Here is a 19046-nt window from a genome sequence, read left to right on the forward strand (position 1 = left end):
AAAGTAAAAGTTTTGTTTGATTTCAAATGCATTTAGTTATACTTGTGTTAACTTTATGAACTTTAATACAAATACATTGGACATAAAAAAGACGATAGAATTTTAATACTAGTCATTACGCTACTAATATAGACTGAAGTAATTCAAGCAGGTCTTGTTTGCATGTTTGGAATTGTAACAGCTGAAATCAATCATTTATCAGTATTCCGATATTAACCTGCGGGCCGCATTAAGTGAAGGTGGGGGCCGCATGTGGCCCCCCGGCCGCCAGCCCATGTATGCAGTAGATGAATGGATCAAAATTACACTTGAAAAACTGAACAAGTCAACAAATCAGTTCAAGACTTACCAGTTTTGCTGTGCTTTTTCCAATAGGAATACATCAGCATAACTGCCACAACCAACACCGCCACCACCAACACGACACATACTGTAATCCAGCACACATCCGACACATTCAGTCCAGTTTCAACTGTATGACTCATTCTGTCGGTCCCTCCAGTTTCAACGGTTCCCTCTGAAAAACAGTGAGTAATGACACACAACTGTTATCAGCATCTGAAATACACTGAAATAAAGATATAAATAAATACATAAATTAATAAATACATAAATAAGACTAAGTGCCCTACTTTAAACTACATTTCTCTCTCTCTCTCTCTCTGTTACCTAGAAGCAAAACAATACTTTATCATTGCTAAAATAAATATAAAAAATAACATGAATGAATGAATGAATGAATACATAAATAAGACTAAGTGCCCTACTTTAAACTACATTTTCATATATGTATATATATATATCTTTACTTTCTTACTTTACTTTATTGGTTTATTTAGTCGGGACAATGCACCTTAATGAACGCTAAGACATGCTATAATACATACACAAGATTAACCCTTTAAAGAGCTGGAGAGACAGGGAGTCCCCTGTTACTGAACACTCTATAGCAATGAGTACAATATAGATATATAGCTATTTAACACTTATTGTTTTTAATTGTATTATTTACAAAAATGTACTCACTGCAATTACACAGGTAGATAAACACACACAAGCTGATACAAAGAGACAGACTGAAAGACAGACAGACAGACAGACAGACAGACAGACAGACAGACAGACAGACAGACAGACAGACAGACAGACAGACAGACAGACCTCTGCAGGTAGCCATGCAGCTCTCTTGGTTGTTGTAGTTGTTCTTGTTGCCGTGGCAGCCTCCGTAGGTAAATGATTGACAGGTGCCAGCGTTGCTGTTGTAGAACCAGTGCTTCATGGAGGCGCGGCACGGACCCGCCTCTGGCGCCGCTTCACAATGATCTGCTTGCAGCACAGGACATGGGGGAGTAGCCGTTTATCAAATGAGTTTGAGTTTGCTCACATAATAGCATTAGCAATAATATAATAATATGGAGTTAATATTGTTCATTGCAGTTTTTTATTTACTTTTTCGAGTTCTTCTTACATCTGACACAACCCCCAACGTGCGCACGCACACACACACGCACGCACGCACGCACGCACGCACGCACGCACGCACGCACGCACGCACGCACACACACACACACACACACACACACACACACCGTTGTGTTAACATGTAAACCGAAAAAAAAGATCTACAAGCTCACAACATTCTCACATCCGATCCAACAAGACTGGTATGAGGACTTCATGTCTGCTATACAATTACAATACCAGTGGTTGTCAAACTATTCTAATTTCAAGGACCACCATGACTCAGAGACCTGTGAGGGTCCATTTGGTTGCATTTGTACACTCTCAGAGTTACAGACCTGTAAGGGTCCATTTGGTTCCATTTGTACTCTCTCAGAGTTACAGACCTGTAAGGGTCCATTTGGTTCAATTTGTACTCTCTCAGAGTTACAGACCTGTAAGGGTCCATTTGGTTCCATTTGTACTCTCTCAGAGTTATAAACCTGTAAGGGTCCATTTGGTTCCATTTGTACTCTCTCAGAGTTACAGACCTGTAAGTGTCGATTTGGTTCCATTTGCACACTCTCAGAGTTACAGACCTTTAAAGGTCCATTTGGAACCCCCTCAAGTCACCCACAGGGTCATCAACAGTATCAATGGCAAGACTGGTCCGTGGCACATCTTGTGTTTTGGTGTACATAATCTTAAATCTAATCTTAAATATTCACAATATTTGTTTTAATAACTTGATTTTGGTGACTCGTAAAGTCGAAATGACTTGCTCATTAATATGTTGCAGGAGATTTGTTGTGTTGGTACCCGTACATGATTGCATCAGGTGAGGATGCAAGACAAGACAGACAGCAACCTTACTTCATACCATCTACGCATGGTCTGACACTTTCTCATCAACATTGAATACTTGTTCACCTTAACGGAAACCACAACTCCTGAAACTAACAAATGGGTGGGGCAGTGTTTTGTTTATTAAGCTACTACTATTTTTCAACCACATCTAATGAGAAACGACATCAGTTGAATACGTTTGGGAACCGACCTCATGAGACAAAAGGCATGGCCCTATTCCGGGTCGAAGTTGCTAAAGCCACTAATATAGGATATAGGATATAGGACTAGACAAGGGGCGTTCACCCGCAAAAGTTGCTATTCTGGGACACCTGCTTTACCCGCAAAACACCTACCCAGGGGGCAAAGGGGGGTGTGCTGCATTTGCCCTGCCATCAAAGGTTGGCCACCAGAAATAATATCTATGACCCAGTAGGATCACAACCTATATGGACAACCCGGTAAATTTTTTGCTGGAAATCCAATATGGCCGCCTCAATATTGGCCCCTATCAGAAAATAGCTTTGGCGATAACTTTTGAACCAGATGGGCTAGAAATGCAAACTTGGTGTCTATTTCATGGTTTCAGAGCATGAGATACTCAATGGAATACTTATCACTGCAAGAAAAGAGGCATTAATGGGCATTTTTGGGCATTTACAGTTGCTCAGTAAACCTGCAGTTTGCTGGTGTTTTTGTACGTAATTGGAAATTTACAGTTGAAAATGTTTACTGTGAAATACGTCTATATACTTTGGAAATCAGTGATTTACCGTTCCTCTGCCAGACAAAGACCCAGCAGGAGACTGGCCATTTCCTTTGACATCCAAATTCACTCTTTGTTTAAAGAGGGGGTCTCTCTCTCCCTCTCCCCATTACCAAAGCAAAAATGGAACAAAACAAAACTATACTTTTAAATGTTTTTGTTAAGGGCTTAAAAAAGGGCTTCATTTGTTAATCTTTTTTTTATATATAATCTAAGTGAATAAGAATATTTCCCATATCTGTTCACCGAATAGGTGACTGACTTAATGGTGTGTGTGTGTGTGTGTGTGTGTGTGTGTGTGTGTGTGTGTGTGTGTGTGTGTGTGTGTGTGTGTGTGTGTGTGTGTGCGTGCGTCCACCTTTGCCTGTGTGTCACGCTTGGGCCCTGGGCCAGACTTTGGACATGTCTGCTTTATGTGCTGCTGCGGGTATCTTACCTACTGTACACTGTTACGACCTGGCTCGTAGGCCATAACAAAAAGGAGGAAGACACACGGCTGGTTTAAAAGTGTATACAATAATATCATATATTTAACTTAAATATAACAAAGAATGGCATGGAGTCTGTAGAATCAGTAAGTGAGTGGATGTGTGCAAACCAAAGACTAAACTGAAGAAGACCAAATTAGTTGCTGCTATATCGCTGTTGTCGAAAAGAAACCTCTTATCTCCATATTCAAACTTATGTTTTTTATTAGATAAACGCCCTACTTCTTCATACTACAGCGTCACACAAAAGCATCAAATGCTTTTTTAAATGGAATCCTGAAAAGTAACTGTTTTGGACACAAGTTTTTCAGAAAACCCAATGCCCAGCCTGCAGGACCTGTGGGAAGACACTCAAAGACAGACAGGGGAGTAGCCTAAGCAAGCGAGCTTGCTTGAGGTGTGAAGGGTGTGTGTGTGTGTGTGTGTGTGTGTGTGTGTGTGTGTGTGTGTGTGTGTGTGTGTGTGTGTGTGTGTGTGTGTGTGTGTGTGTGTGTGTGTGTGTGTGTGTGTGTGTGTGTGTGTGTGTGTGTGTGTGTGTGAGACAGAGAGAGAGAGAGAGAGAGAGACGGGTGTTCATTTACAGCATCACAGGTTATGTTGATAAAGGCTGGTGATGTTTGCTTTTATGCATTATTGCACATTTACCTTAAGACAGGCAAGCCCATTGTATTTAGTATTCAGTTAGTATTTTATTGTTATTTATTTATTGTTTATTTGGTCAGGCATTTCTCAGGACAGCTAAAGGTCCTTATTTGGGCCCTTCCAGGACCCCATTGAGTCCCTTTGTTCACCAAATTCAAATCAGAAAAGGAGCCAAGCAGAGAGGAGTGAAAACTAAGAAAGTAAGTGGATTTACATGCTGTACAGATCTCTTTAAGTTATAGATTATTGTGTATTCCTTTGTTTGATTTTGATTGAATACTTTATTAGCAGTTTGCTAAAAAAAAAGAGCAAGTAACCTACAGTTCAATACAAGGTCTGCTAAGAGGATTTTAAACCCCAAAAAGCCTATGGCTTGTTTACATCAAGCTAAACACAAGCTAAACTTTATTTTCATGCTGTTTTATGCTGCTCAGTTTGGGTATTCTTCCTGCTTGTCTTGGTTGAATTATTATAGTATGCTAGCTAAGCTATTAGCTGAAACTTTTACATGTGCTACAACATATTTATTGATTTGTTTTATTTTATCTAAGTAGGTAATTGTGTTAGCCTTTCACATACAGTTCAAAAGCTTAAATGCTAGGTTTTGATGGAGGCTTTGAACAGGTCGGGGGTGGGGTGGAGGTGTCTACAGTCTGCAGTCTGCGCTCTGAAACTGGCTTCTCTGGAATCAAGTCAACTAACATATACTGCTTTTTAGACTTTTACTGGGGCCAGTTAAACATTGCAGTCACATGTAGGTTCTCTTTTAGAGCAGTGTAGATGTGGAATTGTGTTGTTTGTGTAGATAAACAACTAAATAGATCCTAATTGTGTTTTCCTTGTATTTCAGCGGCTTGCAGGACTCTCTTTGAGTCTCTGAGAAGAAGCCATCGCCTGGACCAACCAGAGAATGCTGACCAGAAGAAAAAGATGAATGCCTCAATGAAGAGCCGACAGAGAAGATTGAGGGTAAGTTATATGGAACTGTTTGTAAGATGTTTTTTTGTTTTACATTCTGTGTTCCTGTAATAATGGTAATGTAATACATAATTTAATTGCTATTCTATGTTTTACAGTTGATGACCACCAGGACTGCATGTCTGGAGTCTGATGGAGAAAGGGCCGTGTGGGCGCACGCAGGCCCAGATGAAGAGGACGGCATCGTAGATGGACGGGCGGTGTGGATTGTTTCATCTCCACCCGAGAGAGATGAGGAGCTTTCTGCTTTATGCCAGGTGCTTCAGGAGAGGAAAGACAACCGAAGAGACCCGCGTTCCCTTCATCACCACCGCGTGCGGCGAGACACACTGGCACAGAACAGCTCATTTTTAGCTCTCTTACACAGTAACTAAGTTGTCCAGTTTGGTGGAGGGACTCCAAAGACAAGAGAGGCCGTTCAGCGAGACACTGCCTGAGAGACAGAACTACAATCAGGGTCCCCACACATTTTTAGCAATGAATTTCCAAAACTTTTCCAAAACTTTTCCAAAACTTTTCCAGAATATTTAGCCCAATTTCCAGGCCTATATAACAATCATTCGGCGCAATAATGTGTCTCTTACTCCTATGTAGAATGCCCAAAGATAGGCAGTGTAGCAAAAATAAAGTTTGAGATAGATACATTAGGCTGCCGTCACACAGCCCGTTCGGCGAAAAACTACTTATGTTACATATTTCGTGTAATATTATTCATGTTTATGAAAATGTTTTGTTTTAACAAAATCTATAGCCAAAAACAATGCATAGCCAAATATTTTTCCAGGACCCTTGATAAATTCCAGGACCTTTGATGATGTTTTATCAATTTCAAACCTTTTCCAGTACTGGATTATTTATTTTTTTATTTCAAAATATTTCCAGGTATTTCATGACCGTGGGGACCCTGTACAATTTCTTTTTGTTATTATTGTCCCCTTTGTGGGAGTTTTGTACAACTTCTGGGGGTCCCTGGAAAAAAACATTTGGAGATGGGTATTTTTTTTTTTACTGTTTTAGAAGATATTTGTAGAATCCCCAGAAACAAAGATTTGAGTAACAAATGTTCGCTTTAAGAAAATATATATATTCAAAGATTTGCACAAATTTTCCACGATTTTGGAGCAGATTTGGTTCCATTTGTACACTCTCAGAGTTACAGACCCGTAAGGGTCCATTTGGTTCCATTTGTACACTCTCAGAGTTACAGACCCGTAAGGGTCCATTTGGTTCCATTTGTACACTCTCAGAGTTACAGACCCATAAGGGTCCATTTGGTTCCTATCCATCATTTAGCTGGGGACCCCCTGGAACCCCCTCAAGGACCCCTGGGGATTTTTTGTTTTTACTGTTTTAGAAGATATTTGTAGAATCCCCAGAAACAAAGATTTGAGTAACAAATGTTCGCTTTAAGAAAATATATATATTCAAAGATTTGCACACATTTTCCACGATTTTGGAGCAGATTTGGTTCCATTTGTACACTCTCAGAGTTACAGACCCATAAGGGTCCATTTGGTTCCTATCCATCATTTAGCTGGGGACCCCCTGGAACCCCCTCAAAGACCCCGGGGGATTTTTTTTTTACTGTTTTAGAAGATATTTGTAGAATCCCCAGAAACAAAGATTTGAGTAACAAATGTTCGCTTTAAGAAAATATATATATATTCATATGTTTTTTTTTTATCAATAAACACAATTTACCTGACTGAGATTGTTGCCTATTTGTTTTCAGAATCATGTATGTATATGTGTGTGTGTGTGTGTGTGTGTGTGTGTGTGTGTGTGTGTGTGTGTGTGTGTGTGTGTGTGTGTGTGTGTGTGTGTGTGTGTGTGTGTGTGTGTGTGTGTGTGTGTGTGTGTGTGTGTGTATATAACTAAATAAATGCATACATAACATATAAATAAATATATATATATATAAATATATAAATAAATAAAATAGGGGGGGGGGCACCCCCCCCCCCCCCCAAGATCCCTAGGAGGGGGGGTCACCTTGTGAGCCCCCCCCCCCCCCACACAATGTGACCCCCAAAATGAGGGCGGGATGCCCACCTACGTCACAGCCAATCATACGTGGCTTATTGCACATGCTCAGTAGCATTACTCGAGATAGGGAGGGGGGATCTCCCCCCTACCAAATTGTGGAAATCTAGGTCAGGGCTGAAGGTGTGATTTTCTGGCAGCAACTCAATGGAATACTTATCTTTATGATTAGGTGTGTCTGGACCTTTACTTTGCATATTTCCAAGATGGACGCCACCCAAAAATGAGTTTTACTATGACTTTTACAGTGACAGCTAACTGTTATGGCAAAAAGTCTGCTTTTTAAGCAATATGAACACATTTGGTCAGTTTGAGCTTTCATTTCTATGTTGTCAATATGGCTGCAGTCATAAATAATGTATGGTATTACATTTTTGCTCAGATTCTATCTATAGTTGTGGGGATGATTGCAGTGAAAAATCTGAGAAAAAGCCCACAATGTATCTTATGTATCATTTTAATAAACTAACTACAATATAAACAGACACATGCACACTCCAAGACTTGCCAAAAACTCCAACTTTAGGGCTATACAAATTAACATAGTGGTATGCATTCAAGTAACATAACAAAATATAGACTACTTAGTGACAAACAGAGTAAAAGCGGATTTGAGGTTGCCTACAAAAGGTTCATTTTGACCTCTATGGTGCTGTCTTGCCTGCTTCTAAAGCCAATGATTCTATGGTACAATGCTATTCACTGTCACTGTTGTCACGTGTTGCACTGATCCTGCTGCATCGTGTCTCCAGTCCCTGGCAACGGCATCCTAAGTAGCATGGAATTTCCTTCTTTGCACAGGAACAGTTTTTCTCATCATTGAATGGGCAACCAACTGCAGTCCTCTGGGCAACCTTCCTGGAGATGTCAGATATTCTCCAAAGGTTTATCTACTACGATCGGGAAGGTGACTGGACAGGACATCTCTGTGAATCAGGAAGAATGCTACCCTACCTCACTGCAGCAGGCCACTACAAGTACGGGCAGCAATCTTTACCTCTGTATTTGGCTGAGATGAAGAAACTACCAGAAACAGCTTCAGAGGTACATGAAGCACTGATGGCAGGTGTATTTGTTGGCAGACGAGCATATGGCAGCCACAACAGTGTTGCTATTGACATGCTACTGGAGCAGACCTATAATGCTGATGCCAAGGATGCAAGCGGTCTGGATGGCATTACACTCAGCCCTGCTGCCCGGACAAAATGGGTCTACACAAAACCACTCACTGCAGCTGTCTCTGCAGAGCTCAAGTCTATGGTCCACCTCCACTCCTCCAACCCACACCATGAGTCTGGTCAGAGTCGTGTAACCCGGGATGCAGAGATGGTAGTCAAGGTCATGGCAGCAGTGGAGACTAACCCATTTACAGTGAGCACATCATCCATGATCAACATATCTACAGGACAGTGTGCTGATTCCACGGTCAAGGACGACTTGATGATTGTGAAAGAACTGGGTCTGAAGGCACTGTGTGAATCACTGTCCAGTGATCAGAAGAAGACAAGCATAATGAAGCTTAACACTTTCCACACTCAAAACACAAAATCCAAAAAATCGAAGGGGAAAACCTCAGCACCTGGCAAGAGCAATGAAATTACTGCCCTCCTGCACATGACCCAAATCATAGCCAATGGTGGAGAACTCAACCTTGTTGACTTTATAGGCAACCACGAGTGCAGTGACTTCCCCCCCTTCCCTCTTCCAGGAAGATGGCAGGATGAGAACGGGTACCAAGGCAAGCCTTGTGAAGGTCCTGAAAGAGGAGACCAAAGTTGCATGCATCCCTGACCTGCCTACAGAAAACAGAAAAACAGCAGTAGTTATTGATGCCATGTATGCCATACGCCATTGGTCGTTCCTGAAAGGTGAAGCATTTGGAACAATCGCTGAACGATACCAACGTCTGCTGTTGAATGATGTGCCTGCTGGCACAGAGATCATTCACTTCTGTTGTGACCGGTACAGTGGACCTAGTCTTAAGACAGCTGAGCAAGAACACAGATATGCTCGACCAAATCCTTCCAAAGAATATGAAGTCAGTATGCATTACACTGCTCCAGATCCTCGGGATTTTTTTGCTGTGTCAGCTAACAAGGCAAACCTATTGAGTTTCCTCTGTGACGAATGGTGTGAAAATGACAAACTTAAGTCGGCCCTTGGTCCAACACATCTTTACCTGGGTGGGGGGTTTAAAGAAGAGACAATGAGTGTGGTGATCAAGGAGGGGTCTATTGAAGATGTCCCTGCACTAGAATCCACACAACAGGAGGTTGATACAAGAATAATACTCCACACCCTGTATAGTGTCCAGAATGACAAAGTTGACAGAGTTGTCATCCATGCCAATGACACAGACATCATCATCATGTGCCTTTACTGTAAAGCAACCCATCTCAGATGCCTTCCAGAGCTGTGGGTGAGAAAGATTCATACCGTCCTATCCATCAAATGGTATCAGCACTGGGGCTCGCACGGTGTCGTGCCCTGCCCTTTATCCATAGTTTAAGTGGCAGAGATACCACCAACTATCCCTTCTTCACTGGGAAGAAGGCATGGTTCAAGGCCAGCATGTGTCTGGATCTCCCTGCACTTGAGGCGTTTGGTGAACTCTTCTGATTGCCTCTCAGATGACGTCATCAATCAGGCACAAGACCTCACAATTGCTGTATATACATCCAAAGCGGACCACCCGGAGGATTTTGACCTGAGTAAGCTTAGAGTGTACAAGTTCCTCAATAATAGATCAACCCTCTTAAAGCTGCTGCCCCCGACAGAGAATGCCTTTGACCTGCACCTGAGAAGAGCTGCTCTAGCAACCATAATAGATAAATGTGCATACATCGCCAAGCCGGATATTCCCTCTTTCGCAGAGTATGGATGGTCTCTCAGTGCTAGCAATGCAGTCCCCCTTGCATCTACCGAGCCAGCCTGGCCTGTGTCAATGAACAAGGCAATATCATGCAGCTGTATCAAAGGCTGCCAGAAAAAACTGTTCCTGTGCAAAGAAGGAAATTCCATGCTACTTAGGATGCCGTTGCCAGGGACTGGAGACACGATGCAGCAGGATCAGTGCAACATGTGACAACAGTGACAGTGAATAGCATTGTACCATAGTATCATTGGCTTTAGAAGCAGGCAAGACAGCACCATAGAGGTCAAAATTGGCCTTTTTTAGGCAACCTCAAATCCGCTTTTACTCTGTTTGTCACTAAGTAGTCTATATTTTGTTATGTTACTTGAATGCATACCACTATGTTAATTTGTATAGCCCTAAAGTTGGAGTTTTTGGCAAGTCTTGGAGTGTGCATGTGTCTGTTTGTATTGTAGTTAGTTTATTAAAATGATACATAAGATACATTGTGGGCTTTTTCTCAGATTTTTCACTGCAATCATCCCCACAACTATAGATAGAATCTGAGCAAAAATGTAATACCATACATTATTTATGACTGCAGCCATATTGACAACATAGAAATGAAAGCTCAAACTGACCAAATGTGTTCATATTGCTTAAAAAGCAGACCTTTTGCCATAACAGTTAGCTGTCACTGTAAAAGTCATAGTAAAATAATTTTCGGGTGGTGTCCATCTTGGAAATATGCAAAGTAAAGGTCCAGACACACCTAATCATAAAGATAAGTATTCCATTGAGTTTCTCATGCTCTGAAACCATGAAATAGACACCAAGTTTGCATTTCTAGCCCATCTGGTTCAAAAGTTATCGCCAAAGCTATTTTCTGATAGGGGCCAATATTGAGGCGGCCATATTGGATTTCCAGCAAAAAATTTACCGGGTTGTCCATATAGATTGTGATCCTAGAGGGTCATAGATATTATTTCTGGTGGCCAACCTTTGATGGCAGGGCAAATGCAGGTTTCCAAAAAAAGGGGGGGTTTGCCCCCTGGGTAACCTGCACTACCCGTTACATTATGCATAGGTGTGGTTTGGGCGTTACAATGATAAAACCAATCACAGTGCTAGATGCCATTACCTTTAAGAGAAGACTGCGCAAGCCATTATCCCAAATCCAATCTTACGCACTGCTTTATCCCTGTCTGCAGTGTTGCCTGGTCTGATTTTTATAAGCCACATCGGCCTTGTTTTTCTGAAGTTGCTTGTAAATAATGGTAGAACGGTTGTGAGCTTGTAGATTGTCTATTTTCAAATAGCCAACACATATAAATATGCACATTGTTTAATGACTGACATATAGGTTTGAAGTGCTCATGTGGCCTATTCTAGTAGCTTCTTTTGGGATTGTTTTCATAGACCTGGTTGCTTATTTCTCGCAAATGCTGGCAACACCTTTTCAGCTCTGCAGCCGCACTGTGGGGATTTTACATGGAAAACATACACCCGACGTTGGGTTTCTAAGCCCTGGCCTTTCATTGCCTTTCAATTAAAAAAACATTTGATAGACATCCGTATCACCTACATGTAGAATTTTATATTTTTGTAATCAGTTCATTATTTCCTGCGTAATCGATGAATAAAACTGACATGTGTAATATGGAGAGCATTGCATTGGGCGACGCATGAATTGTCTTTTTTAAATAGACTATATCATCTTATATAAACACAATTGACACAAGGACACCCTCCCTTCTGCTGATTATAGGAAAATTAGAAACACAGAGATTTGTTGACGTTAATAGCCTAGTAGAGAAAGCTGCGCGCTGTGTGTCCTGGCGATCTCCAGGAATCCATTGCAGTCTGTGCGCTCTTGCGGGTGGTTTTAGAGTCCGCTGTGCGCTTTCCCAAAGGTGTGTGGGCAGAATATCAATTTTGGGGATATAGCAACAACTAATGTAATGTAATGGTTAACGTTTGCGGCTTTACATTGGCCCAGAATAGAGCGGATAGTATACAACACATTATTTTTGATGGGAAAATTAATTGCAACAACTATGCAGTAAGTGAAGAAAGGGAACTTGGAAAGACACTTTCAATCAGAAACACTCTCGTCTTAGTAGATAAAGAACCATTTATTGCCACAAATGGAATACAGTTAAGCTTGGCGTTAAAGCTCCGCTCTTGGGAGAATATTCACTGAATTTTGTCGAAGCAGCCTGCTAAGCATATATTCAGAGAATGCTTAAGCAAATCCCCCATAGGGATACAATGTCAACAATAAGCAATACATTGACATATTAGTTAGAATTAGCAGATATACATGATAAACACAAGTATTTGAGCCTAGCAAGATTTTAAACAGCAGATATACATGATAACCACAAGTATTTGAGCCTAAGCCAGACTCTAAACAAAGCAGATATACATGATAATCACAAGTATTTGAGCCTATGCCAGACTCTAATCAAAAGGTGGAGGCTGGGGTGGAGGAGGAGCTAGCAAAATGCATTGGTTCAGCAACCAAGAAAGACCTAGAGAATATGAAGCCGTATTTATAGGAACCTCTTTGCTCAAGCGTGAGCTGTGATTGGATAATGAGTGTGTGATGTAATGACCAGCTGGGCTGTGAATGGAGAATAGAAAGCTGATGTTCACATCAGCTGACTGACTGCTGGTTACAGCTTTGGCGTGCACGACTTCCGTGTCCTGCATGAACTAACGCTATGCTTCATTTCTGACAAACCACAAATCATTTGACTAGACCTTTCCAGCAGACATAGAACTGAGAAAAAGGAACTGAAATCTCAGCCATATGTATTTGTGTACCATACATGGAACTGGATAAAGCTCTCTCATCATTATTATACTGTAAGTTTTTGTCTCATCGGCAGCACGTGCTGGTGAAGAAAGAGAAGTTGGTTTGACGCTTGCGGACAAACCACACGTTGTTTGACTAGACATTTCCAGCAGATAGAGAACTGAGAAAAAAAACTGAAATCTCAGCCATGTATTTGTATGCCATACATGGAACTGGATAGAGCTCTCTCATCATTATTCTACTGTAAGTATTTGTCTAATCAGCAAGAACTGCACGTGGTGGTGAAGAAAGATAAGTTGGAAAGACAATTGCGGACAAACCACACTTCATTTGTCTAGATATTTCCAGCAGACAGAGAACTGAAAAAAATAAAATAAACTAAGGAACTGAAATTGCAACCATTGCCATATAAAAATATCAAGTCAAGTGCAATCATCAGTATCTTAATCATAAATAATGTTTGTATTATTGTTTGATGTGCATTACACGTTTTTCATAATTATACTGTATTAAACTATTGGCTTATTCTCTTTGCATTATTTTAATTAGGGGTCTGTAATAAGGCAGTGGCCAAATACATCTCATGGCCACAATGAAACTGTTGGGGCACAGAGGGGGCCCTTCTGTTCTACCCTTATTGAAATAGCACTCACGTCACAAATGTGTTTCGTTGTGAGCTTGTAGATCGTTTTTCAGAATATATATATATATATATATATATATATATATATATATATATATATATATATATATATATATATATATATATATATATATAGTGGCTCAGTATATGTGGCACTAGTTTTAAAATAGTTTCAAAATGTGTAGTACACTGGCATAGCCACTATGGCACATTAAGAGTCCATTAGTTTACATTTAGCACTAGTCATTTGGGTTTCTGGTAACATTATTGACCAGTTATTTTGTATATCTGTGACAAAAATGTAATATTGAATCTTTGCTTCTGGGTATTCTACAAATGTCTTCTAAATCCTAATACAAATCTAGGATCTAAATCTAATAAAACAGTTTTTAGAAAAAATGTATGTTGCTGTAATCAGTGTTTTTTCATATCAAGGACCCCCAAAGCGCTATGTGCTTGTATATCTGCTATATCTGAGACGGGTTCCCGGTTTTAATGGGTTAAGTGTCTCTTTGTTATGCTCAAAATGTCCAACAATGTAGATGTGAGCTGTGGTGATGCAGTGCCTACCTGCAAACTCTTCCTGAGACATCTCTGGACGAGAGACCTTCTGATCCACTATCAGAGAGAGAGAGAGAATGAGAGATGCTATAGTAATGATGAATTCATGATGAAAGTATTTCACAAATGCTTAAGTAATGCTTTATAGTGTATAGTTGAAACGTTTAAACTGTGTTTACTAATGCTTAGTAATGAATGGATACATGCTTCACTATTGATACATTCATGATGAGTTAAGCCTTTACTAATGCTTAACTAATGCTTAATAGTGTATAGTTATTATAAAGTGCTACCGTCTTGGGTAAAGCATATGATTGTGTACCACAAATAACTGCCTTAGAGTAGAACACTAAAATAAAATATGTATGCATCATGGAAACATGGATACATGACCTGACTTTCATAAAAGATAAAAGACACCGATTGGGTGTATATTCTAGAAATACTAACTAATTTCTGTGAATGAAAAATTGCCAGACTTCCATATTGCCTGTACCTGACACTACTAACTGGCTTTGTGTAAAAGACAGGTGTTTGCAGAGGCTTCTGAAGGCATTACAGAGCGGTGGAAGATATTCATTACCTGGGATGACTCTGTGCACGTCAGCAGTGTGGTTGATGTGTGGCAGGCGAACTCTGCAGGTCAGGTTCCCAGGTTGCGTCACTGTCACATTGGTCCGGACGGCGTAGCAGAATTGTGACAGTCTGTCTACCACTGAGGGTTCAACAGGGACCAGGTCTCCTTCATTGTCGAGCCAAGACAACTCAGGTTGTGGATACCAGCAGCCAGAATAACACGTCAGAGATAAACCGTTGTCTTTTGGTCCATTTAGAGAGATCACTGGCTGAGACACTGACCCTGCAACAACACAGAAACACATTACTAAAAGAGTACCTTCAGGTGGCTGCAATCCGAAACTGGCCCCTGTAAAAGTCATAACCTAGCCTAACCTTGTTTTCCTTATTTTTAAACTGTTTATATGATGTTCTGCATAGTGGTGTGTATCTGTCTGTCATTTAATGTCACTATGAATTGAATACAAAGGACCCCAATTGAAACAAGCCATAGGCTTTTTTTAAAATCCTATTTAGTTGACCTTGTATTTGAACTGTACTTTCACATGCTTTTTTTTCTGCAAACTTCTAAATCAATCAATCAATCAATCAATCAATCGATCAATCAATCAATCAATCAATCAATCAATCAATCAATCAATCAATCAATCAATCAATCAATCAATCAATCAATCAATCAATCAATCAATCATGTCTGTCTGTCTGTCTGTCTGTCTGAGATGTGCATAGCAGTGAAACAGCTCACAAGTGAAATCTCTTAAGACTTGTTAAAAAAAAATAAGTCTGTTTTTCCATCTATGTGTTGACCAGTAAATCTTACCAACAAGGAGTTGTATCAAAGCACTGCTCTGCAGGGTTGGAACAAAACACCTGAACGTTCCCTCGTCGTAGAGCTGCACCCTGGAGATCTTCAGCGAGATGTTACCGTGAGACAGTTCATCATGGAACAGAGATGTTCTCTGTCGGTACAGAGGGTTTATGGAGTGTGTAATATTATGTCCATCTTGTAACATGTTCACATAGTCTGGCTTCAGGTCAGGTCTGGTCCACTCTACTGTCATCTTAGCTGTGTTGGCAGAAGGTTCAATGTGACATGGAAGGATGGCTTCATCCCCCACTTTGGCCAGAACGGTCTGAGACGACCCGATCACCTGAGGTTCTCCTTAAAACAAAACACGATGGATTTAGTGTTAGTAGTGGTCTTTCACTTTTCATTTAGATGTATGCTGTTTGCTTGTCCACAGATGCTATATATGCATTCTACTTAGATAGCATGTTATTTAGCACACTGTTACCTTGAGCGCTTATTAAGTGCATGTCTAATTCAACTTCCCATGAGTGCTTGTATGGAGGGTTGTGTGTGTGTGTGTGTGTGTGTGTGTGTGTGTGTGTGTGTGTGTGTGTGTGTGTGTGTGTGTGTGTGTGTGTGTGTGTGTGTGTGTGTGTGTGTGTGTGTGTGTGTGTGTGTGTGTGTGGGGGGGGTGGGTGGGTGTGTGGGTGTGTGTGGAGTGGTCCTAAAAGATTATTATCACAAAACCACTGCATACCTAAATACATACTTTCAAACCTTGGCAATTGGAAAATAGCCGATCTACAAGCTCACAATGCGTTGCAAAGCGACGCGTTGTGAGCTTGTAGATCTGCAATTTTCTATGAATTTTTACACATTTTATACATTTTGAAAACTTGTGATATAGGACATTCTGCATAACGAGTGCTTTTGCTTTTGGTATACTTGAAGTACATTTTGATGCCAATACTTTTGTACTTTTACTCAAGTCAATTTTGAATACCGGACTTGTAACTGTGTTTCTACAAGACAGTACTGATACTTACTTAAGTAAAAAATGTGAGTACTTCTTCCATTACTGATTGTTCTGGGTATAGCGATGGTCGCTGTGGTAACATCCTAGCAACGCAGGTGTTGTCTATTATGCTATTACATTTCAGCATCACATTACACATTCAATGTAATTAAAAATGTAACAAACATACTTGTTAGAGAACAGGTGAACCTACAGTATAGGCTTTCCTCATGATCATACAACGTTTCCAGCCTTTATAAATAAAGGCAGTCCTTGAAAGAACTTACCTAAATAAAAACTACTAACCTAAACTAAAAGTAGCCACTTAACTAAACCATAAAACTACTGATAAACCTAACTGTATACTCAAACAGGGCCGGAGTGGGACTCCAAATCTGGCCGGGAGATACACGCCCACCCAGGCCACCCTGCGCGCGCGCAGCGCGCGCCGATTTTTTTGGGGGGCCCTTTTTTTGGGGGGCCGTATTTTTGGGGGGCCTTACAAAAGGGGGGCCTTTTTGGGGGTTAAAGGTAGGGGGGAGGCCCGCAGCTGCACTGAGCTGCAAGCAACACTGACTGCATTGAATTGAAATTGACTGTGGTTGGCCTGGCCTGAGCTTAGGAGAGATTTTTTTTTGCTGCATCACTTAAGCGCCGCGCTGGCTGTGGAGGGCTGGCCTGACCTGATTTTTTTTTTTGATGCAAAAAAAAAAAATTTTTTTTTTTTTTTTTTTTTTTTTTTTTTCAGGCAGGCCACTAGAGGGCAGGCCACCGGGAATAGTCCCGGTCCTCCCGACGGCCAATCCGGGCCTGTACTCAAATATCACACTAAAACATAATAAAAGCCCTGCCCTGGTTACCTGTCTCTTGTGTATTGCAGCAGCTCCATATCAGCAGGAAAATGTTGAAATAAATCCACATGGATGATGAGAACACTACAGACACACTGACAGCTGCTGTATCATGGACTGCTGTGACTGGCTTATGATAGCCTGGCTCCAGACCATAGACCCCGCCCACTCTCTGAGTGGACTGCCTCTTGGTAAATGGTGCATTTATAAAGCGCTTCTATCCGAAGCGCTTTACATTGATTGTGCCATTAACCATACACCGGTGGCGGAGTAAACCATGCAAGGCACCAACCTGCTCATCAGGAGCAATTAGGGGTTCAGCGTCTTGCTCAATACACTTCGACACTAACTCTAGGGGAGCGCCCCAGCACGGGATCGAACTGGGAACCGTGCGGTTTTCCAGTTCACTCTACCTGGCCACTCTACTTCTGAGCCACTGCATGTGGCACTAACTCTTCAGTCTGATGATCAGGCTACCCAAGTACCCATCCCCATCAAAGACCCCTGGGGGTCCACGGCGACAATAAATGGGAAAACATGAAACAAATAAAGATTAGAAAATGTATGTAATAAAAACATGGCATTGCATTAGAAAACTAACTTGATAATTGCACATGTGCACTTAAAACATAACATTTAGACGTCTTTGCTTTGTGAAACATTTTGCAAGTGAAAGTGGTTAAAGAGTGTGTGTGTGTGTGTGTGTGTGTGTGTGTGTGTGTGTGTGTGTGTGTGTGTGTGTGTGTGTGTGTGTGTGTGTGTGTGTGTGTGTGTGTTTATAAATATTGAACCAATGAAAAGTATTAAGAAGAGCTTGTGACTAAATATTAAGTACATTGGATCCATTTGAACACAGCTTTTTTTCCCTGAAAATTAATTTTAGTGATATGTTGAGCCAATAATCCTGCTGTTACGCCACCTGGCCACCAGAGCGCACTGTAAACCAGCCTAATCCCAGTGATATGTCTGCTACAAGGCAGCGCAGTCACACAGGTGGAATAGATTCCAACTAAGCTTCTAAAGCCAGCTGGAACCTCTCGTTTGGCTGCGATGACTCGCCCCAAAACACACTTGCCCCTATTCTATATACCACCATATTTACCTATAATACTGCCGGATTTGCCCCGGGCGACTGTGTTTTGGGGCGAGTGTGTTGGTATTCTTGCGTTGATGCGCCACGATAAACAAGGAATGTAGTGGATCAAATAGAATCACTTTTCGGTTATTGCATCGTCTATTTCTCACTTCAAATGTTTTCAAAAACATTCTTCATTAACATATCCTCATATCCCCAGTAGTATAATGGCCTATATCAAGAGTGTGACCGAGGCCAAAGAAAATTTTACTTGGGCAAAACAATTTGACCTAAGTCTGTAGTAAGTCACTTACTCCATTAATAATTTGGCCTAAATCAGGTTTACAAAAAGTCAAAACACAAATTGGCCTAAGACAGCGTTATAGACAGTGTTATTGTTAATAGTCATATATTGCTATAAACATTTTTGGTAAAATGATTACATCATAGGCCTATAGTTCGTTTTGGTTCATTGTCTCCGCCAGGCCGAAAGCCCCCCCCCTTGAATGTGCCATGTCATTCAGACTTGGGTATCTCAGATACATTTTGTTTAGGGCTGTCCAGGGATGAAAGATGAAAGTGGCTTGAAGTTCTTGCTTGAACTTTACCCCTTTACCTCACTTTATTTATGGCTGTACAGTATGGTGTAGACATTAC

The 19046-nt window shown here is 41.0% G+C and overlaps 1 protein-coding gene and 1 long non-coding RNA gene across 2 annotated transcripts; one reads left to right on the plus strand and one right to left on the minus strand.

Moving 5' to 3' along the window:
* Positions 1 to 338: 338 nt before the first annotated feature.
* On the minus strand, positions 339 to 17421 carry LOC311056695 (butyrophilin subfamily 3 member A1-like; the record flags this gene model as incomplete). The annotated part of the gene is made up of 4 exons (XM_084073502.1): positions 17324 to 17421; positions 15479 to 15820; positions 14666 to 14941; positions 339 to 517 (listed from the first exon to the last, which is right to left on the minus strand). The coding sequence occupies exons 1-4, from the start codon at positions 17382 to 17384 to the stop codon at positions 339 to 341; spliced, it is 858 nt and encodes a 285-aa protein (XP_083929628.1). The 5' UTR covers positions 17385 to 17421.
* Positions 4233 to 5578, plus strand: LOC311057068. Its single transcript, XR_014601945.1, has 3 exons — positions 4233 to 4382; positions 5033 to 5151; positions 5259 to 5578. It is a non-coding gene; the product is annotated as an uncharacterized lncRNA (long non-coding RNA).
* Positions 17422 to 19046: the final 1625 nt, after the last annotated feature.

This window comes from Gymnoscopelus microlampas, assembly GCF_963454915.1.
Source record: "Gymnoscopelus microlampas genome assembly, chromosome: 12".
Classification (NCBI taxonomy): domain Eukaryota; kingdom Metazoa; phylum Chordata; class Actinopteri; order Myctophiformes; family Myctophidae; genus Gymnoscopelus; species Gymnoscopelus microlampas.